Here is a 23,198-nt window from a genome sequence, read left to right as displayed (position 1 = left end):
TAATGTTTCATTGTAATGTGTATTGGAATTCCTTAACATGTGGTATGGGTAATATAGCACACCTATATGTGTATAGGATTATAATGTTTATTACAATATTATGGTTATATAAGAGATTTCAAGAATGTGGAATGTTAATTGTAAGATATAGTAATTGCAAGTTATCAGACGGTAATGGGCAAGCTGAAAGGATATATAGGAGAGATGCATGTATGTCATCCCTATGATATGTTATTTTATTATTGTATGTGCTGGTTTCCAGTTTTGTAAAAAAAAAAAAACTAATGAAAAAATCTCAATAAAAATGTATTGGATTAAAAAAAAAGATTAGAAAAAAGGCTTCTCCCCTATGTGGGTTCTCTGGTGCCTAATCAAATTGGATTTCTGGTTAAAACATTTTCCACATTTTGAACAGGAAAAAGGCTTCTCCCCTGTGTGAGTTCTCTGGTGCTTAATCAAAACGGATTTCTGGTTAAAACATTTCCCACATTCTGAACAGGAAAAAGGCTTCTCCCCTGTGTGGGTGCTCTTGTGTGTATCAAGATTCATTTTACGATTAAAACATTTCCCACATTCTGAACAGGAAAAGGGCTTCTCCCCTGTGTGGGTTCTCTGGTGGTTATCAAGATGGTCTTTCCGTTTAAAACATTTCCCACATTCTGAACATGAAAAAGGCTTCTCCCCTGTGTGGGTTTTCTGGTGATCAACAAAAACTGATTTCTGGTTAAAACATTTTCCACATTTGGAACAAAAAAATCTATTGTCCGCTGTGTGTATTTTTTGATGTTGAAGAATAGACTTTTCGAGGGTAAAACTATTTCCATATTCTGAACTTGAAAATGATTTCTTTGCTTTAGGAGCAGTTCGTTTTTTAATGCTTATTTTATTTTGATTTTCCTTAGTAGTTGGTAATGAATCAGAAGATAGGACCTGTTTCATAGGATCAGATGATTGATGTTTGCTGTGAAGGGATGATGGTATATCTGGAGTAATGGCATTCACTTCAATTGTATCCTGTGGGATCTCAAGATCATCAGATTTAAAAATCTCCTGTCCCTCCGATCTCCTGGTACAGTCATCTGCCAAGAAAAAAAACAATTATTAATTTTGAATAAAATATCCTTGAAATTTATATTTTTGAACATTTCTACTTAAAATGTCTAAACAGACACATCCCTGGGCTACATGCTAATCCAGGGAAATGAAGAGATATATGCTTAAATTTAAAAATCTATTTTATTAGACACAAATCTAAAAAATAGAGGATTAAAAATATTTTAAATATTCCTCTATTTTTTAGATTTGTGTCTAATAAAATAGATTTTTAAACTTGAGCATATATCTCTTCATTTCCCTGGATTAGCATGTAGCCAGGGATGTGTTTGTTTAGATTGATTAAGAAGTGGTATGAAATCTTTATTTATTTTTCAGTGGGATTCTTGTGTTAATTGTACTTAAAATGTCCGTAGAAATGGGAAGTTATTGACCGAATGACAGTTCACAGTCTAATAGAAAACCTGATAGGATGAACCAGTAGAGCGTGGTGTCCAACTGTTCATTCTGCCTCCAAAATATGGAATAAGAAGCCATCAAACAATGTTATGTAGGGAAAAATGATACCAATAAAAACTTCTACTCATCCCACAAAAAACAAGTCCCCACTCAGGTCCATCATCTGTCAGTGGAAAAACAGAGGTTTCCACATTATTAGTGGCTCAAAGGCTCTTGATAATCAGCATGGCTTCCATAAACCAATCCAGCAATATCTGCTTTTCCGAAGTCAGATCTCCCCCTCACATCTGAGCCTTGCAGTGCGCCCAAACCACATTTAGCATCTATGCATTTGGCATTACTATAGTGAGAAGAACCCACTTAATTTAAGGTGTTTGAGTCTCCTGGAGCACAATCTGAGCAATATGTGTTGGATAATAAAATGGCCAATCTGCAATTTTTACTCTCCAACATCCAGGACTAATTTTCGGAAAGTGCCTGTGTAGTCAAAATAGTCACTACTCCTATAGATTAATTCACTGAGAGTTGTAATTTCCAAAATGAAGTCACTTTATGGGGAATTCTACTGCCCTGGTTTTCTGACATTTTGTCATATTACGGCTTCTGCAAATGGTGTCTCCCATCTCCTCTGGGATCTGATCCTGTGAATCTGCTTCTGTCACCAGGAGCCGCCTTATTCATCCTGCAGGCAGCGCTGGTAATGGGAGTAATTAAAGTATGGGGCTCGGGGGCTCTTGGCAATCTAAACTATAGTAAGGGACAATATTTTCAGTCAGATGAGATTCAAGAAGAAATATTAGATGTTCAAAGAGAACTTTTTACAATACTGCAGAGATGAGGTGTCTTAAATTTAGATCTCGGGCATTTGGAAGAGGTAATGGAGATCTTTTTGAAAGACTACCAGGGAGTTACAGAGTCACATAAATGAGGAAAGCCGATCCCACTACAATGAAACTATCATACAGAATGAACCTGTAAAAAAAAAGAAAGAATATAAAAACATGTAACATCCCCAACAACAACGTATGTATGAAGGGAGAAATCCAACACTAAACTGGAGTGGCACTTATTTATGGTGGACCATTGGAGCTACTATGAATCCTGACCAGAAGAGTAGAGAAAGTATTATCGCCCCCATTTCAGGAGAGATTGTGCAGTAATCTGAATTCCTTAGGACTGAAAACATAATGGAAATAATGACGTGGAGTGAATCCATGAAACCAGGGCTCGAGCCAACACATCTCCTGCAGGCGGGAATAAATGTATATTACAGCCATCAGCCACGCACAGCTTAGAGATATATCATGGCACAGGTGTAATGTTTTCTGTATAGTTTATCACAATCCTGATTGAAGTTAGTCGGTTTTAAAATAAATTGAACAGTCAGGATAAAGGGAAACTCTGTTGTTATTGTACAGAAATTCACACTTGGCCTCACTGCAAATTTAATGTCGATCATAAAAGTGAAGTTTGGCCAGAAAGACTGGACCTGGTCTTGTAGGGACCATATGGGCACATTCAGCAGCACAGAAGGGAGAGAAGGTAGATTCATCCATTAAGATATCAGGGTTCTAGGAAGCCAACAGCATCATTACCCTCCGCTTTCTCTTACAGGACCATCATAATATTTTTCTTCAAGTGATTTTCTAACTTGTCAGCACATTCTACTTAAGCTGTCATTTAGCTTTGTAGTTTACAGATCTGGGCAGGTAACGGTCAGCGTCTCCTAATCCCAGGGGGTAGGTGGATCCTCCAGGTTGTAAATTCTATAGAAAAGGGCTTTCATAATTTCCCAAAGTAATCTGAACATTTTCAGACGGAGGAGAATGTTGTGGTCTAGAGGCAAAATGGTGCTCACAAAATTGTGATACAGCCGGACTACACCACTGATAAAGCAGCCACAGCCGGTGACTGAGAAGAATCTGTGACTTCTGTGCATTTAGTGGTTACTACTCACCTGGGTAGTCATATGTAGGAATCTCCTCTTTACACCGCTCATCACCCCTCACATATGTCTCTGTAATATTACTATGGGTCAGATCTTCACCCTGAAACAAATATTGTAAAAGTCAAAGACAGATGGAGAAGTCACATCTATGATCAGCTCTAATCCTGCCATCTCCACCGTTCTCATTACACAAGTATAAAACATATAATACTGGTGGATAAAACAAGACTGAGCACAAGACCTTCACAGCCGTCTACACATCATAGGGGAGATCTCATGACACCTTCTCTTCATCTACCTGATGATCCTGAGGAACATTGGGATCTTCTTGTTTACAGTCCTGTGGAAGAAGAGGACGGAGACATCTCTCTGGTGTTGTCTTCTTACTGGATAGATCTGGAGGAAACACATACAGGGTCTGAATTCATTCTTTACATATAGACAATTATAGGCCATGTGTATTTAGTCCTGTCTATTACCTGGTGATGTGAGGGGCTGGGGAACCTCCATCATGAAGTCCCTGTACAGATCTTTGTGTCCTTCTAAATACTCCCACTCCTCCATGGAAAAATAGACGGCGACATCCTGACACCTTATAGGAACCTGACATATACAATGATACCATCATCCCCTCGATCCCTTCATAGCGTTACTGTATAATATCCCAGCATTCCCAGCAGTGTCACCTGTTCAGTCAGCAGCTCAATCATCTTGTAGGCGAGTTCTAGGATCTTCTGGTCATTGATGTCCTCATGTATCAGGGGGTGAGGTGGAGGCCCCGTGATTAATCTCTGGTTATGGAGAGACACATTAATAAATCTCACTACAGACATTTCCAGAGTCCTCACCTCTCCAGTTCTGTCCATCTGTTATTCCCATAGATAAGAATGATGTAATGTGACGTCATCAGAATCTCTCACCTCTCCAGTAAGTCGGAAGAGGATCTCTAGGGTGAGGTGTAATATCCTCTCCGCCATCTTGTCTCTATCCATATCCATCTTTGATGAGTAAATCAGGAAAATGTTCATATATAGAAGATCTTCACTGAGAGGATCCGATATTGTAGAGACCTGAATGAGAAGAAGATAAGTTGATGGAACATCATAAAAATCCTGTGTAATAATACATCTATTGGAGATAATGAGAGGAAACATATAAGGAGATTTATTATTTCACATCATTTAGTTTTTTACTTTACATCTAGTAATAAAACCTTTATATTTTAGGCCACAGACAACAAGCAGTTTCTTCCTCGGAGTCGGCAGCTGAAGGCTAAGTGCCCACGTTGCGGAACTGAAGCATATGTTTTACGCTTCTCCCTGGCGGGAAAATCGCATGCGGATTTTACATGCGGTTTTCCCGCCAGGTAGAAGCGTTTGTGAGGCGTCTTTGCAGTGTCTTTGCATGCATTTCCGCATGCGGGTTATCAAGCACTTCTCCAAGTGATTTAAGCATCACTTGGAAAAGTGCTTGACAACTTGTTCACACTATATAAATCCATGCAACCGGCATGGATTTATATAGTGTGACCAAGTAATAGTTAAAAAAAAAAGAATCAGAATGGTAAAAAATAAAAAAAAATAAAGTTTATACTCACTTTCCGATGCATTCTCTGCCCCGTCCGGAGTCTTGAGCGGCTCATGCTGTTGTGTGCAGGACCTGCGGTGACGTCATTGAGTCATGTGATGGGTCACATGACTCAATGACGTGGCAGGTCCTTCACACAACAGCGCGACGGCGGGAAAACATCAGAAGATAAGTATAAACTTTATTTTTTCTTTTTTTTACAGGTTCTTTGGTACCCAGGTCTGGATGAGAGTCTCCTCTCATCCAGACTTGGGTACCATCCGCACATTGATTCCGCTGCGCTTCCGCAAAATTAACGAACATGCTGCGGATTTTTGACCGCAGCATATACGCTGCGGAAAAATCCGCAGCATGGGCATTGACATTGCGGAATGCCATTGGGGACCATGGGGTGCGGATATACATGCGTTTTACAAGCGGTTACGCTGCGGAAATTCCGCAGCATATACGCCTGTAATACGCAACGTGGGCACGCAGCCGAATACGTTTCTCATAGACTCATCTTCCATAAAGCTAATTCTCGTCGCATTTTCTGACACTGGAATGGAGAATAACCTCGGCATTCAATGGTTCAATTTTTTTAATGCAGTCCAAAAACAAAAGTTAGCGTTTAGGTCGATCTGACCTTCATCAGTAACTGTTGGAAATAGCACAAAGAACAAAACAATAAATAGAAGAATAATAATAAATAATAAAATTAAAAAAGCATATACAAATGGATCATTGCGCAATAACATGATAATATCTCTTGTTTAACCTGAACAATAAACATGCTGTCAAACAGTGCATAATATTTCATCAAACCCCATTAATACGGATACAACATCATAGTATAGAGCAAGTATATATAAAAATTGAAGCGAGCTGACACCTACTAGACTGCTGGATGGTATTCAAAGGTAGGAATTCAAAAGTGTGGAGATATGGTGACACTGGATGCTTGGGTCTGCAGAAAAGAGCAGAGAGTGGCAGACTCAGAGTTATCAGCTGAGAGGGACTGTGGAGGCAGAGATAGACAGAATAGAGCTGGATGTAGCATACCTGTGACCCCTAGTTCCTGGTTATAAGGTGGTACTGCACGTAGTGGCTTAGAGGAACGCGGTGTCCACCGCTAGTTCCTGGTACTGTGCGCGTTTTCAGGGGTAGGATGGTTTCTAAAGGTGGGGGGCGGGAATAGTGAGGGCGGCTGACCAATCGCGGCCAATCCCGCAGTGCTGTGTAGTGTGAACTCCGGAAGTGCACATGTGACGTCACCGGAAGTGACACGCTGCTCCCAGGAAGCTGTGCGTTCCACAGGCCGGTGTAAATGCGTTCCAGTGAGCTGGAAGTTTGAGTGCCAGGGAGAGAGAACGTGCGTTACACCAATATAGAGCCCCCAATGGGCATGAGCCAGACAATATATGAGTAGGATATGGAGATCAAAACATGTATATTATTGACCTATTCAAATTGAAGACCACATTTAAAAACGTAAAATACATTTCAACATGGGGTCACATAAGATCCCTGGGTGACAAGTTTCTCTATACCAATTGTTCATTGAGAACCAAACTCCAAACATAAAAAAACCTTATATAAAAAGCCAGTAGGTCACAGTCCCTATTAAGGTCTTTCGGCTCTAAGGACTGTAATTCATGAATCCAGAAGGCTTCTCTACGTTTGAGAAGGCTCACTTGGTCGCCCCCTCCGACGTGGTGTCAAAACTTGTTCCAATACCTGGTATTTGAATTGAGAAATACTATGTCCTGCCGTGATAAAGTGTTGGGGAATGGGTAACATTAGGTTTTTGCACAGAATTGTGGACTTGTGCTTTGAATCCATTTTGGGATTCTGGAAGAACCGTCGTTTAGGACATTGGTGCGCTGTGCCCAAATCGGCACATACCAGAGAGTCTCTAATATTGGTTGCTCTCTTAAAACACGGTAGGAAGGGGGTTGTTGGAACGCAGGGATCGTGGGATAGCTGGTTTGTAAGATGTTCCAGTGTTTCCTAATGGTTTTATGTAAGATGTAGGCGAAGGGGTGGAACGTGTGAACGAAGGGGATTCTGTCCTTAGTGTTTGGACGATCAGTTCTGGAATTCGACGCCTGGGGATGCAAGAAGCTAGGTGGATAGCCTCGTTCAATGAATTTGGTCATCATTTCTTGTAACCTCTGATTGCGGATAGTGTCACTGGACACTATCTGTTTGACCCTCTGAAATTGTGATGTAAGTATAGATTTCTTCAACGACCTTGGATGATTGTTAGAAAAGTGTAATAGGCCATTGCGATCGGTGGGCTTGGAATAGAGGTCAGTTGTTAGGTGGCCCTGTGTATCCTTGATCCTTGGAAACTAACACTGCTTGAATCATATGTCATGGTGAAGCTCAAATCTGGCTATGCGGAGTTAAGTGTGGAGAAAAACCTCTAAGGATTCTAAGGGACCCTCTCATATGCAAAAGATGTCATCTATGAAACGTTCCCAGAGAATGGAATGTTCTTGAAAAAGTGGATTAGAGTAGACCACCTGATTCTCGAAAGATGACATGAAGCAATTTGCATATGGGGGGGCCACATTGGTACCCATCACGGTGCTTTTCACCGAAAAGCCTTAATAGGGACTATGACCTACTGCCCTTTCTATAAGGTTTTTTTATATTTGGAGTTTGGTTCTCATTGGACAATTGGTATAAAGTGTAACGGGTCTGGGAGGCGGAACCTCTGAGCTACTATACAAGGGGGCGGTCCTTGTAAGGAAGCGGGTGGCGACCAGGGAAGACGGGCAGGCAGTCACAGCAGGTGACCGGGACAGTCTCTGAGTGAACGGGCTGGAGGTCACGGCAAGTGACCGGGGCAGTCTCTGGATGAACGGGCAGGAGGTCACGGCAAGTGACCGGGGCAGTCTCTGGGTGAACGGGCTGGAGGTCACGGCAAGTGACCGGGGCAGTCTCTGGGTGAACGGGCTGGAGGTCACGGCAAGTGACCGGGGCAGTCTCTGGGTGAACGGGCTGGAGGTCACGGCAAGTGACCGGGGCAGTCTCTGGGTGAACGGGCAGGAGGTCACGGCAAGTGACCGGGGCAGTCTCTGGGTAAAGGGTAGATACGACCTGTGATGGCAGAGCTTCCAGGTAGGCTAGCAGGCAGATGGTTGATGTATGCTCCCAGGTGAGCAAGCGAGAGTCTCTGGAATGGCAGGTGGTCACAGCACGTGACGGCGGAGCCTCCAGGTAGGCTAGCAGGCAGGTAACAGGTGTGCGCTCCCAGGTGAGCGGGCAGGAGTCTCTGGAATGGCAGGTGGTCACAGCACATGACGGCGGAGCCTCCAGGTAGGCTAGCAGGCAGGTAACAGGTGTGCGCTCCCAGGTGAGCGGGCAAGCTGGTCCATAGACAGACTGACTGGAGTTGTAGGGCAGACCGTCGGACCTCAGGCTAGCAGGCAGGAATAAGACAGCAAGCTGGCAGGAATCTGGCAGGTATCTGGCAGGTAACTGGCAACGGGACCTGAGGGCTGAAGCAGAGCAGTGAACAGTGCTACAACATTGCTCGGGCACCTCCATTTTGGAGGAGGTGCCTTTTATATGGGAGGTCCTCCGGCAATTGGCCGGGGACTCCTTAGGACGGCGCGCGCGGTCCCTTTAAGAGAGGGGAAGCGCGCGCGCGCCCTAAGCAGACTGCCGGGGAAGGAGCGCGCGCCGGAAGCAGCGGGGAGAGCAGCGCTGGAGGACGCCGCGCCAGGAGCGGGGAGGTGAGAGGGGCGGCGTCTCTGCCTAGAACCGGGCAGAGACGCCGATGCTACAGTACCCCCCCCCTTTAGGCCCCCTCTTTTTTTGGCCAGAAAGAAATTTCTCAAGGAGAAGCGGGGCGTTGATGTTCTCCCTGGGTTCCCAAGTTCTCTCCTCAGGACCAAACCCCCTCCAATCTACCAGAAAAAAGGTTTTTCCTCTTACCCTCTTGGAGGCCAGAATACTCTCTACCTCAAAGATGTCATCAGCGGAAACCGGAGCAGGAGGGGCACCTGGATTTTTGGAAAAAAAGTTAAAGACAACGGGTTTGAGGAGAGATACGTGGAAGGAGTTGGGGATCCGTAGGGTGGCCGGGAGTTTTAATTTGTAGGCCACAGGGTTAATTTGCCTGAGGACTTCGAAGGGGCCGATGAATCGAGGACCCAACTTGTAGGAGGGTACTTTGAGCCGCACATGTTTGGATGAGAGCCAAACCTTGTCTCCCGGACGGAATTGGGGCGGATCCAGACGTCTCTTATCAGCATATCTCTTCATCCGCTCAGAGGAGAGAAGAAGAGCGGACCTGGTGCTCTCCCAAATAGTAGAAAATTCGCTGACAAGAGACTCCGCAGCAGGGTTGTCCACAGAAACGGAGACAGGAAGTGGAATCCGGGGATGTTGGCCACCGACTATAAAGAACGGGGATTTGGAAGAGGACTCGCTCTCATGGTTGTTATAAGAGAACTCGGCCCATGGTAGGAGATCCACCCAGTCCGAGTGGTGAGCATCAACGAAGTGCCGGAGGTAGTTGGACAAGATCTGATTGATCCGCTCCACTTGACCATTGGACTGAGGGTGGTAAGCGGAGGAGAAATCCAGGGTAATGTCCAGCAGCTTACATGTGGCTCTCCAGCAGCGAGAGGTGAACTGAACCCCACGATCCGACACGATGTGGAGGGGCAGACCATGGAGACGGAAGATGTGGCGGATAAAGTCCTTAGCCAGCTCGGGTGCAGACGGAAGACCAGGCAGGGGAATGAAGTGGGCCATCTTAGAAAAACGGTCCGCGACAACCCAAATGACAGTACAACCGGCAGAAACTGGAAGGTCGGTGATAAAGTCCATAGCGATGTGTTGCCAAGGAGCAGCAGGTACGGGAAGGGGCAGGAGATGGCCGGCAGGTAGATGTCGGGGAACTTTGTTACGGGCACAGGATGAACAGGCCGCGACGAAGTCTACCACGTCCTTACGCAGGGTAGGCCACCAGTAATGCCGGGTAATAAGTTGGAAGGTCTTCTTCTGGCCAGCATGGCCAGCTAGTTTAGAAGAATGTCCCCAGCGAAGAACCCTCTCCCGATCTGGCACAGCTACGAACGTCTTACCGGGTGGAAGACGAGTCAGATCCAAGGGGGCCACATTCATCACCTTGGAGGAGTCGATGATGTGCGTAGGTTCCTCCTCTTGATCGGAGGACAGGAAGGACCGGGACAATGCATCAGCTTTGACGTTCTTGTCCGCCGGACGGAAATGAAGAATGAAGTCGAAGCGGGCAAAAAACAACGACCACAGGATTGAGTCTCTGGGCATTTTGGAGATATGCCAGGTTTTTGTGATCCGTGTAGATAATTACAGGGTAGAGAGCCCCTTCAAGCAGATAGCGCCACTCTCCCAGTGCCAATTTGATGGCTAGCAATTCCCGGTCTCCAATGGAATAGTTGCGCTCTGACGAGGAGAAGATTTTGGAGAAGAAGCCGCATGTTACCATTCTCCCGGTAGAAGACTTCTGGGTGAGCACCGCTCCGGCTCCGGAGGAGGAGGCATCAACCTCCAGGTAGAATTGTTTATTACAGTCCGGACGGTGCAAGACGGGAGCAGAAGCGAAGGCTTTCTTTAGGGAAAGGAAGGCCTCCTCGGCTTCAGGCGACCATGTCCTGGGGTTAGCCCCCTTACGGGTAAGTGCAGATATGGGAGCGGTCCGAGACGAGAAGTGTGGGATGAAAAGACGATAATAATTTGCGAAGCCCAGGAATCGCTGTATCACCTTCAAACCTTCAGGACGAGGCCATTTTAGAACGGAAGAGAGCTTCTCGGGATCCATTTGCAGACCTGTTTGGGAGATGACATAGTCCAAGAACGGAAGGGAGGTCTGATCGAAGAGGCACTTCTCGTATTTGGCGTAAAGGTGGTTCTGCCGGAGCCTAAGCAGGACCTGACGAACATCCCTCCGGTGTGTGGGGAGATCCGGAGAGAAGACCAAGATATCGTCCAGGTATACCACTACGCAGGAGTACAGGAGGTCACGGAAGATGTCGTTGACTAGTTCCTGAAAGACCGCGGGAGCATTACAGAGACCGAAGGGCATCACAAGGTACTCGTAGTGACCGTCCCGGGTATTGAATGCCGTCTTCCACTCGTCTCCTTGACGGATACGGACCAGATTATACGCTCCTCGTAGATCCAGCTTGGAGAAGATCCTGGCGCCCTTGAGACGGTCAAACAATTCGGAGATGAGTGGCAGGGGATATTTGTTTTTTACCGTGATGAGATTGAGTCCTCTGTAGTCAATACAGGGACGTAGCGAGCCGTCTTTCTTTTTGACAAAGAAGAATCCAGCTCCAGCCGGGGAAGTAGATTTTCGGATAAATCCCCTGGCCAGATTCTCCTCAATGTACTCAGACATGGCTCGGGTCTCGGCTGCAGACAACGGGTAGATACGCCCACGGGGAGGAGTGGTGCCAGGTACCAGGTCGATCGGGCAATCGTATGGCCTATGGGGTGGCAATGTCTCAGCTTCCTTCTTACCGAAGACGTCCGCATAGGGCCAGTAGGGAGCCGGGAGACCAGGTAAGTTAGCTGGAGTAGGCTGAGGGCGAAGTGGACGGACCGGGACCAGGCAGGTCCTATGGCAGTCGGGCCCCCATCGGAGTACTTCACCGGACCGCCAGTTCAATACGGGTTCATGTGTCTGGAGCCAAGGTAGACCTAGCAACAGGGAGTGAGAAAGTCCGGACAGCACATGGAATGAGATCTCCTCAGAGTGCAGCATTCCCACCTGCAGGGTTATGGGTTCGGTGACGAGCAGGATGGTCTCCGAGAGAAGTCTTCCATCCACGGAGGCGACTGACAATGGTTCAGCCAGGGACTTGGTGGGAATATGGTATCTCTCTACCAGAGACTGGGAGATGAGGTTTCCAGCAGCTCCAGAATCCAGATGGGCGAGTTCAAAGAGACGGTTTTCTCCCCAAGCAATAGAGACCGGTAAGGTCAGAGGCGGAGAGGGCTTACTTTTGTCTAGGACGACCTCTCCGAGTGGTCCTAGACACTGGCGTTTCCCGGTTTTTCCGGGCAGGAACGGATGAAGTGCTTCTTACTGCCACAATAGAAACAGCTTCCCTCGGCTCGGCGAGATTCTTGGCGAGAACCGACCATCTTGGTCTGGTCGACCTGCATAGGCTCAGGAGAGACGGAGGGAGTGACGGGTTTCTGAAAAGTAGGAGCTAGACGTGGAAACCTCCTCTCACGGGTGACCTCTTTGGCACGCTCCTGGAACCGCAGATCAATCCGGGTGGCAAGAGTTATAAGGTCATCGAGAGTGGTAGGAATGTCCCGACCGGCAAGTTCATCTTTAATACGGCCGGACAGACCCTCCCAGAAGACGGAAACCAGAGCGTCATTATCCCAGGCCAGCTCCGAGGCAAGGGTACGGAACCGTATGGCATACTGGCCCACGGTGAGACTTCCCTGACGAAGGCGTAGCAGAGACGATGCGGATGAGGTCTTCCGTCCGGGTTCGTCGAAGACTTTCCGGAAAGCCGTGAGAAAGGCAGGCAAGTCGGACACCAGGGGGTCTCCTCTCTCCCATAGAGGATTTAGCCAGGCCAGGGCCTCTCCGGTGAGATGGGACATGATGAAGGCAATTTTGGCCCGGTCGGAGTTAAACTGGTGAGACAGGAGTTCAAAGTGCAGGGTGCACTGATTTATGAAGCCCCGAGCCTGGGCGGAGTCGCCTCCGAAACAAGGAGGTGCAGAAAGCCGGGGTCCGGGGTAGGATACCACGTTATTAGTGGGCAGTGGAGCTGCCGGACTGCGAGTCATGGCACTGGCGGAGGTTGCAGGCAGAGCAGTCAGAGTGTCCAGGCGAGAATTGACATTCCGCAGGTGACCCAGGATGGACTCCTGTTGGGACCTCTGATGGGACAGTTCATGACACAGGTCCGAGAGCGAGGGAGCTTGGGTGCCACCGGGTTCCATGGCCCGAGCAAACTGTAACGGGTCTGGGAGGCGGAACCTCTGAGCTACTATACAAGGGGGCGGTCCTTGTAAGGAAGCGGGTGGCGACCAGGGAAGACAGGCAGGCAGTCACAGCAGGTGACCGGGACAGTCTCTGAGTGAACGGGCTGGAGGTCACGGCAAGTGACCGGGGCAGTCTCTGGATGAACGGGCAGGAGGTCACGGCAAGTGACCGGGGCAGTCTCTGGGTGAACGGGCTGGAGGTCACGGCAAGTGACCGGGGCAGTCTCTGGGTGAACGGGCTGGAGGTCACGGCAAGTGACCGGGGCAGTCTCTGGGTAAAGGGTAGGTACGACCTGTGATGGCAGAGCCTCCAGGTAGGCTAGCAGGCAGATGGTTGATGTATGCTCCCAGGTGAGCAAGCGAGAGTCTCTGGAATGGCAGGTGGTCACAGCACGTGACGGCGGAGCCTCCAGGTAGGCTAGCAGGCAGGTAACAGGTGTGCGCTCCCAGGTGAGTGGGCAAGCTGGTCCATAGACAGACTGACTGGAGTTGTAGGGCAGACCGTCGGACCTCAGGCTAGCAGGCAGGAATAAGACAGCAAGCTGGCAGGAATCTGGCAGGTAACTGGCAACGGGACCTGAGGGCTGAAGCAGAGCAGTGAACAGTGCTACAATATTGCTCGGGCACCTCCATTTTGGAGGAGGTGCCTTTTATATGGGAGGTCCTCCGGCAATTGGCCGGGGACTCCTTAGGACGGCGCGCGCGGTCCCTTTAAGAGAGGGGAAGCGCGCGCGCGCCCTAAGAACACTGCCGGGGAAGGAGTGCACGCCGGAAGCAGCGGGGAGAGCAGCGCTGGAGGACGCCGCACCAGGAGCGGGGAGGTGAGAGGGGCGGCGTCTCTGCCTAGAACGGGGCAGAGACGCCGATGCTACATAAAGAAACTTGTCACCCAGGGATCTTATGTGACACTATGTTGAAATGTATTTTATGCTTGGAAATGTGGTCTTCAATTTGAATAGGTCAATAATATACATGTTTTGATCTCCATATCCTACTCATATATTGTCTCCTTTATTGAAGATTATTCCTCTCTGGCACATTCTTGTCCCCTCTCCTGGATCCTTCACCACTCCATCAAAGGCTCTGGCTCATGCCCATGGGGTCTTATGCTCTATACTGGTGGAACGCACGTTCTCTCTCCCTCAAACTTCCGGCTCACTGAAACGCATTTACACTGGCCTGTTGAACGCACAGCTTCCTGGGAGCAGCGAGTCACTTCCGGTGACGTCACACGTGCACTTCCGGAGTTCACACTACACAGCCCTGTGGGATTGGCGGCGATTGGTCAGCCGCCCTCACTATTCCCGCCCCCCGCCTTTAGATACCATCCTGCCCCTAACAACGCACACAGCACCACCAGGAACTAGCGGTGGACACCGCATTCCTCTAAGCCACTACGTGCAGCACCGCTTTACAGTGGGCATGGAAAGTATTCAGACCCCTTTAAATTTTTCACTCTTTGTTTCATTGCAGCCATTTGGTAAATTCTAAAAAGTTCATTTTTTTCTCATTAATGTACACTTTGCACCCCTTCTTGACTGAAAAAAACAAATGTAGATTTTTTTTTAAATTTATTAACAAAGAAAAACTGAAATATCACATGGTCATAAGTATTCAGACCCTTTGCACAGACAATCATATTTAAGTCACATGCTGTCCATTTCCTTGTGATCCTCCTTGAGATGGTTCTACTCCTTCATTGGAGTCCAACTGTGTTTAATTGAACTGATAGGACTTGATTTGGAAAGGCACACACCTGTCTATATAAGACCTCACAGATCACAGTGCATGTCAGACCAAATGAGAATCATGAGCTCAAAGGAACTGTCCAAGGAGCTCAGAGACAGAATTGTGGCAAGGCACAGATCCGGCCAAGGTTACAAAAGAATTTCTGCATTACTCAAGGTTTACAGTGGCCTCCATAATCATTAAATGGAAGAAGTTTGGGACCATCAGAAGTCTTCCTAGACCTGGCCGTTCAGCCAAACTGAGCAATCGCTGGAGAAGAGCCTTGGTGAGAGAGGTAAAGAATAACCCCAAAATCACTGTGGCTGAGCTCCAGAGATGCAGTAGGGAGATGGGAGAAATTTCCACAAAGTCAACTATCACTGCAGCTCTCCACCAGTCGGGCCTTTATGGCAGAGTGGCCCAACGGAAGCCTCTCCTCAGTGCAAGACATATGAAAGCCCACATTGAGTTTGCTCTAAAACACATGAAATTCTCCCAGACTATGAGAAATAAGATACTCTGGTCTGATGAGATGAAGATAGAACTTTCTGGTGATAATTCTAAGCGGTATGTGTGGAGAAAACTAGGCACTGCTTATCACCTGCCCAATACAATCCCAACAGTGAAACATGGTGGTGGCAGCATCATGCTATGGGGGTGTTTATCAGCTGCAGGGACAGGACGACTGGTTGCAATTGAAAGAAACATGAATGCGGCCAAGTACAGAGATATCCTGGATGAAAACCTCTTCCAGAGTGCTCTGCACCTCAGACTTGGCCGAAGGTTCACCTTCCAACAAGACAATGACCCTAAGCACACAGCTAAAATAACAAAGGAGTGGCTTCAGAACAACTCTATGACCATTCTTGACTGGCCCAGCCAGAGCCCTGACCTAAACCCAATTGAGCATCTCTGGAGAGACCTGAAAATGGCTGTCCACCCATGTTCACCATCCAACCTGACGGAACTGGAGAGGATCTGCAAGGAAGAATTGCAGAGGATCCCCAAATCCAGGTGTCAAAAACTTGTTGCATCAATCCCAAGAAGACTCATGGCTGTACTAGCTCAAAAGGGTGCTTCTACTCAATACTGAGCAAAGGGTCTGAATACTTATGACCATGTGATATTTCAGTTTTTCTTTAATAAATTTGCAAAGCGTTCTACATTTCTGTTTTTTTTCAGTCAAGATGGGGTGCAGAGTGTACTTTAATGAGAAAAAAAAAATTAACTTTTTAGAATTTATTAAATGGTTGCAATGAAACAAAGGGTGAGAAAAATTTAAAGGGGTCTGAATACTTTCCGTACTCACTGTATATAGAATGGAGTCTGTCTACAATAATGTACTGCGCTTGCGCTACTTCTCATGAGCTAGAGGTCCGATAATGTCCATCCCCTAGTGTGCATGTCCGGAAGTGACGCGCTTTACACTGAAAAGCCAGATAAACTGATTCCCACCGTGCCAGTAGTACCCGGGACTGCGTATGCCCGTAGTTGTGTTACACGCCGGAGCACATCTAGGATCATTCTGAGACTGCAAATGTCCATAAGTATGAGTTGCACGCTGAAGCACATAATGAATTTGGATTGCATTCCAATATAGAAAAGTCCTGTCTCTGAGATTAGCTTCATGGGAGATTATACACAAGTATTGCACATCCTCCCATCATGCAATAGTCATGTAGATCTACTTTGTCACTACAAAAAATATGGGATGATGGCCCACAGTATATTCCTAAATGGTCAAATTTGACCCCTATTGCATAATTAGAGATAAACAAGGATCACCACACTTGTTAGTTACTACACTGCATGCAGAATTATTAGGCAAGTTGTATTTTCGAGGATTATTTTTATTATTGATCAACAACTATGTTCTCAATCAACCCAAAAGACTTATAAATATCCAAGCTTAATATTTTTGGAAGTTGGAGTGGGTTTTTTTTAGATTTGGCTATCTTAGGAGGATATTTGTTTGTGCAGTTAACTATTACTGTGCAGAATTATTAGGCAACTTCATAAAAACCAAATATAATCCCATCTCACTTGTTTATTTTCACCAGGGAAACCAATATCAGTGCACAAAATTTAGAAATAAACATTTCTGACATGCAAAAACAAAACCCCCAAAAATTAGTGATCAATATAGCCACCTTTCTTTATGATGACACTCAACAGCCTTCCATCCATAGATTCTGTCAGTTGCTTGATCTGTTTTCAATCAACATTGCGTGCAGCAGCCACCACAGCCTCCCAGACACTGTTCCGAGAGGTGTACTGTTTTCCCTCCCTGTAGATCTCACATTTTATGATGGACCACAGGTTCTCTATGGGGTTCAGATCAGGTGAACAAGGGGGCCATGTCATTATTTTTTCTTCTTTTAGACCTTTACTGGCCAGCCACGCTGTGGAGTAGTTGGATGCATGTGATGGAGCATTGTCCTGCATGAAAATCATGTTTTTCTTGAACGATACCGACTTCTTCCTGTACCACTGCTTGAAGAAGTTGTCTTCCAGAAACTGGCAGTAGGTCTGGGAGTTGAGCTTCACTCCATCCTCAACCTGAAAAGGTCCCACAAGTTCATCTTTGATGATACCAGCCCATACCATTACCCCACCTACACCTTGCTGGGGTCTGAGTCGGAGTGGAGCTCTCTGCCCTTTACTGGTCCAGCCTCTGGCCCATCCATTTGGCCCATCAAGAGTCACTCTCATTTCATCAGTTCATAAAACCTTTGAAAAATCAGTCTTAAGTTATTTCTTGGCCCATTCTTGACGTTTTATCTTATGTTTCTTGTTCAAAGGTGGTCGTTTTTCAGCCTTCCTTACCTTGGCCATGTCCCTTAGTATCGAATACCTTGAGCTTTTCGATACTCCAGTAACGTTGCAGCTCTGAAATATGGCAAAACTGGTGGCGAATGGCATCTTGGCAGCTTCACGCTTGATTTTCCTCAATTCATGGGCAGTTATTTTGCGCCTTTCTTGGCCAACACGCTTCTTGGGACCCTGTTGGCTATTTGCCATGAAACGCTTGATTGTTCGTTGATCACGCTTCAAAAGTTTGGAAATTTCAAGACTGCTGCATCCCTCTGCAAGACATCTCACAATTTTGGACTTTTCAGAGCCTGTCAAATCTCTCTTCTGACCCATTTTGCCAAAAGAAAGGAAGTTGCCTAATAATTAAGCACACCTTATATAGGGTGTTGATGTCATTAGTCAACACCCCTCCTCATTACAGAGATGCACATCACCAGATTTACTTAATTGGTAGTTGTCTCTCAAGCCTATGCAGCTTGGAGTAGGACAACATGTATAAAAAGTATCATGTGATCAAAATACTCATTTGCCTAATAATTCTGCACACAGTGTAAATAGTATATATGTGATATAACTGATAAGAAATAATTCTGATATAGAAGCTCAGATCTCTTCATGAAGTAAAACAATATGTGAACCCTATTTACAGGGAACAATGAATGAACAATGAGAGTAGCAATGAATAGAGTATAAAATCCAAAAATGTAACCCAAAATGGGGTTGTATTCACACAAAACAGGCATAGGAAATTTGCTCATTCAGTCCCTTAGGGTCTAGTGAATCCAATCTGGAAATCCACTCACTTTCCTTTTTGAGGATACATCTATTGTGATCACCTCCTCTCACATTGGGTTTAACCACCTCAATAATACAAAAGGAGATGTCTCCGGCTTCACCTCGATGTACACTGTTCATGTGCCTCGCTAATGGGGTGTCCCGACCATGGCATATATCGCCCAGATGCTACCCCACCTTACTCCTAGATTCCCTCTTGACCTTGCCTACATAATCTAGGGGCAGGTGCATGTGGCCATATATACAAGTCCCGAGGTTTTACAGTTGGAATAATCCCTCTGAACAATGGTTTTACCAGTGGAGGAACAAGATTTATATGTCTCATCCAATTACAGAAAAAACATTCTCCACATCTGAAGAAACCAAAGATTCTTCTATCTAGCCATGTCCCCTTGGTTTTTTATACACTGTGCACTAAATGGTCCCTAATTGACTGACCAATTCTGAAAGTTATTGTGGGAGTAGATCCCACAGCACCCTCAGGTCCGGGTCGGCCACAAGTACATCCTAGTGTTTTCTGAGGATATTAAAGATACGGTTACTCAGTTCCTATTACCAGTGTTATCCCATCTTTTTCTTGGTCTCTTGGTTAGGTATGGAGGAATGTTTGTCTCTCCTGTTTTTCTGTAAACGATCGTGCGGAATCCAAAATGTACTGTGGGTACCTTTTTCCATGAATCTGGTGTTCATGTCTATTGTCTGTATATTAAAATCTGTGACATTAGAACAGTTCCTTCTCAACTGTAAAAATTGGCCATTGGGTATTGCCTTTTTCAGTGGGATGGGGTGGTGGCTATCCCATTTCAATAGTTTATTAGTGTTAGTAGGTTTATGGTAGTTAAGTGTCCCTAGGGTCCCATCCCGTTATTTCTAGATTAGTACATCCAAGAAAGGCAACTGGTAATAATTAAACTCAGATGTAAATCTAAGGCCATCGCTATTGATATTGAGTTCCCTGACAAATTTAAAAAAAATTGTTCACTCGTCCCCGACCAGATGATAAAAATGTGGTCAATATATCTATACTGTACCCAAATATATGGATGCCACCACTTATGATCATCCCTGAATATTGTGGTTTCCTCCCACCAGCCCAGGAAGAGGTTATCATACGAGGGGACACAGGGGCTCCACATCGCACTACCCCTGAGCTGGTGGAAGTATTTCCTGTCAAAAAGAAAGAAGTTATGAGTAAGGCTATGTGCCCACGATGCAGAAATGAAGCAGAAAATTTCTGCAGCATTTCTGCATCTCCCTGGCAGAAAAAACGCATGCAGATTGTGCATGCGTTTTTCCTGCAGAATACATGCGGATTCACATGCGTTAACGCATGTGTTTCCGCATGCGGACTGACAAGCACTTTCCAGGCGATAGCATCACTGGGAAAGTGCTTGACAACTAGGTCACACTATATAGATCCATGCAAAAGGCATGGATTTATACAGTGTGACTGTAAAAATAAAACAAATAAAGCTATACTCACCCCCGATGCCCCGGCGTGTGCTGTCGCGCTCGTCCTGGCTTCTTCCAGGTTGCCGGCACATCGCGAGACAGCCTGCGGTCACATGACCGTGACGTCATCTCAGGTCCTGGAAGGAGAAGCGCTGCCGGCAAGCAGAGAGAAGCCGCCGGACACGTGAATATAAACTTTATTTTTTATTTTATTCTTTTTTTACAGGTACAATGGTACCCAGGTCTGGATGAGAGTCTTCTCTCCTCCAGACCTGGGTACCATCCGCACATAGAGACGCATAGAATTCGCTTGTAGAAATGTACAGACACGGATTCTATGCGTCTCAACGCAAGTCAATGGCGGCGCTTCCGCAAAATTAATGAACATGCTGCGGATTTATTTGCGCTGCAGAAACGCTGCGGAAAAATCAGCAGCATGTGCATTGACATTGTGGAATGCCACTGGGGACTATGGGGTGCGGATTACCATGCTTTTTTGATGCGTTTCCGCTGCGGAAATTCCGCAGCATAAACGCATGAAAAACGCATCGTGTGCACGCAGCCTAAGAGTGAATTTTAGAAGATCCTCCATGAAGACATTAGGTCTGCTACACTCTATTGATCTTGATTTCAAGAAACGTCTTACTCCTCTGATACCATCCTCATGCGGTATATTACTGTACAAAGCCTCAATATCTAGTAAGGCCTGCTCCCCTACATGTATGTATACATGCTCGAGGGTATACATGGAGGGGAGCAGGCAGAGGGAAAACCATTTTCCAGAGGAATCATTCCAAGTGCAGGACCTCAGGCGGTACTGAGGGAACATTACACTGTGTGGGGGCATCATGCATAAAGCATAAGGGACATAATGGGGGCATTACACTGTGTGTGTGGGGGCATCATACATACTGCAAGGGGTATAATAGGGGCATTACACTGTGTGGGGGCATCATACATACTGCAAGGGGTATAATAGGGGCATTACACTGTGTGGGGGCATCATGCATAAAGCATAAGGGACATAATGGGGGCATTACACTGTGTGTGTGGGGGCATCATGCATACTGCATAAGGGACATAATGGGGGCATTACACTGTGTGGGGGCATCATACATACTGCATAAGGGGTATAATAGGGGCATTACACTGTGTTTGGGCATCATACATCCTGCATAAGGGGCATAATAGGGGCATTACACTGTGTGGGGGGCATCATACATCCTGCATAAGGGGCATAATGGGGGCATTAAACTGTGTGGGGCATCATACATCCTGCATAAGGGGCATAATGGGGGCATTACACTGTGTGGGGGCATCACACATCCTGCATAAGGGGCATTACACTGTGGGGGCATCATGCATACTGCATAAGGGACATAATGGAGGCATTACACTGTGTGGGGGCATCATACATACTGCATAAGGGACATAATGGGGGCATTACACTGTGTGGGGGCATCATACATCCTGCATAAGGGGCATAATGGGGGCATTACACTGTGTGGGGGCATCATACATACTGCATAAGGGACATAATGGGGGAATTACACTGTGTGGGGGCATCATACATCCTGCATAAGGGGCATTACACTGTGTGGGGCATCATACATCCTGCATAAGGGGCATTACACTGTGGGGGCATCATACATCCTGTATAAGTGGCATAATGGGGGCATTACACTGTATGGGGGCATCATACATCCTGTATAAGGGGCATAATGGGGGCATTACACTGTGTGGGGGCATCATACATCCTGTATAAGGGGCATAATGGGGGCATTACACTGTGTGGGGGCATCATACATACTGTATAAGGGGCATAATGCGGGCATTACACTGTGGGGGGGGCATCATACATCCTGCATAAGGGGCATAATGGGGGCATTACACTGTGGGGGGCATCATACATCCTGTATAAGGGGCATAATGGGGGCATTACACTGTGTGGGGGCATCATACATCCTGTATAAGGGGCATCATGCATACTGCATAAGGGACATAATGGGGGCATTACACTGTGTGGGGGCATCATACATACTGCATAAGGGGTATAATAGGGGCATTACACTGTGGGCATCATACATCCTGCATAAGGGGCATAATAGGGGCATTACACTGTGTGGGGGGCATCATACATCCTGCATAAGGGGCATAATGGGGGCATTAAACTGTGTGGGGCATCATACATCCTGCATAAGGGGCATAATGGGGGCATTACACTGTGTGGGGGCATCACACATCCTGCATAAGGGGCATTACACTGTGGGGGCATCATGCATACTGCATAAGGGACATAATGGGGGCATTACACTGTGTGGGGGCATCATACATACTGCATAAGGGACATAATGGGGGCATTACACTGTGTGGGGGCATCATACATCCTGCATAAGGGGCATAATGGGGGCATTACACTGTGTGGGGGCATCATACATACTGCATAAGGGACATAATGGGGGCATTACACTGTGTGGGGGCATCATACATCCTGCATAAGGGGCATTACACTGTGTGGGGCATCATACATCCTGCATAAGGGGCATTACACTGTGGGGGCATCATACATCCTGTATAAGGGGCATAATGGGGGCATTACACTGTGTGGGGGCATCATACATCCTGTATAAGGGACATAATGGGGGCATTACACTGTGTGGGGGCATCATACATCCTGTATAAGGGGCATAATGGGGGCATTACACTGTGTGGGGGCATCATACATACTGTATAAGGGGCATAATGCGGGCATTACACTGTGGGGGGGGCATCATACATCCTGCATAAGGGGCATAATGGGGGCATTACACTGTGGGGGGCATCATACATCCTGTATAAGGGGCATAATGGGGGCATTACACTGTGTGGGGGCATCATACATCCTGTATAAGGGGCATAATGGGGGCATCATACATACTGTATAAGGGTCATAATGGGAGCATTACACTGTGGGGGGCATCATACATCACGCATAAGGGGCATAATGGGGGCATTACACTGTGTGGGGGGATCATACATACTGCATAAGGGGCATAATGGGGGCATTACACTGTGTGGGGGGATCATACATACTGCATAAGGGGCATAATGGGGGCATTACACTGTGGGGCCAGTAAAGGGGTCCTGTACTATGAGAACAATACGTTTCCTCCCTTCCTGTCTCCATAGTTGGGTCGTATGTATCTATTACAGGAAACAGAACAAAAACCTTATGATTCTTATAAAGGGGCAACACAAGACCCCAAAAGAGTCTCGGTGCTGAAGGGGTTAATGCCCCCTGCGCCCAGTAATGGGGCCTCCACATACCTCCACCTGCAGAGCCGCCACCACATATATGGCTGCTCTGTGCGCACAGGAGCTGTGATGA

The 23,198-nt window shown here is 46.7% G+C and overlaps 1 protein-coding gene across 1 annotated transcript; it reads right to left on the bottom strand.

The window, feature by feature from the left end:
- LOC141230955 (uncharacterized) lies at positions 1–23,198 on the bottom strand. The gene is made up of 7 exons (XM_073667657.1): positions 23,138–23,198; positions 4,381–4,530; positions 4,147–4,251; positions 3,940–4,063; positions 3,759–3,856; positions 3,470–3,560; positions 1–1,079 (listed from the first exon to the last, which is right to left on the bottom strand). Exons 2-7 carry the CDS (start codon positions 4,486–4,488, stop codon positions 328–330), a joined length of 1,278 nt encoding a protein of 425 aa, XP_073523758.1. The 5' UTR covers positions 4,489–4,530; positions 23,138–23,198; the 3' UTR covers positions 1–327.

This window comes from Phyllobates terribilis, unplaced genomic scaffold, assembly GCF_046119375.1.
Source record: "Phyllobates terribilis strain yellow unplaced genomic scaffold, ASM4611937v1 Scaffold_500__1_contigs__length_1315687, whole genome shotgun sequence".
NCBI lineage: Eukaryota > Metazoa > Chordata > Amphibia > Anura > Dendrobatidae > Phyllobates > Phyllobates terribilis.
The sequence above is the reverse complement of the archived record's forward strand: the minus strand, read 5'-3'. Positions and strand labels throughout refer to the sequence as shown.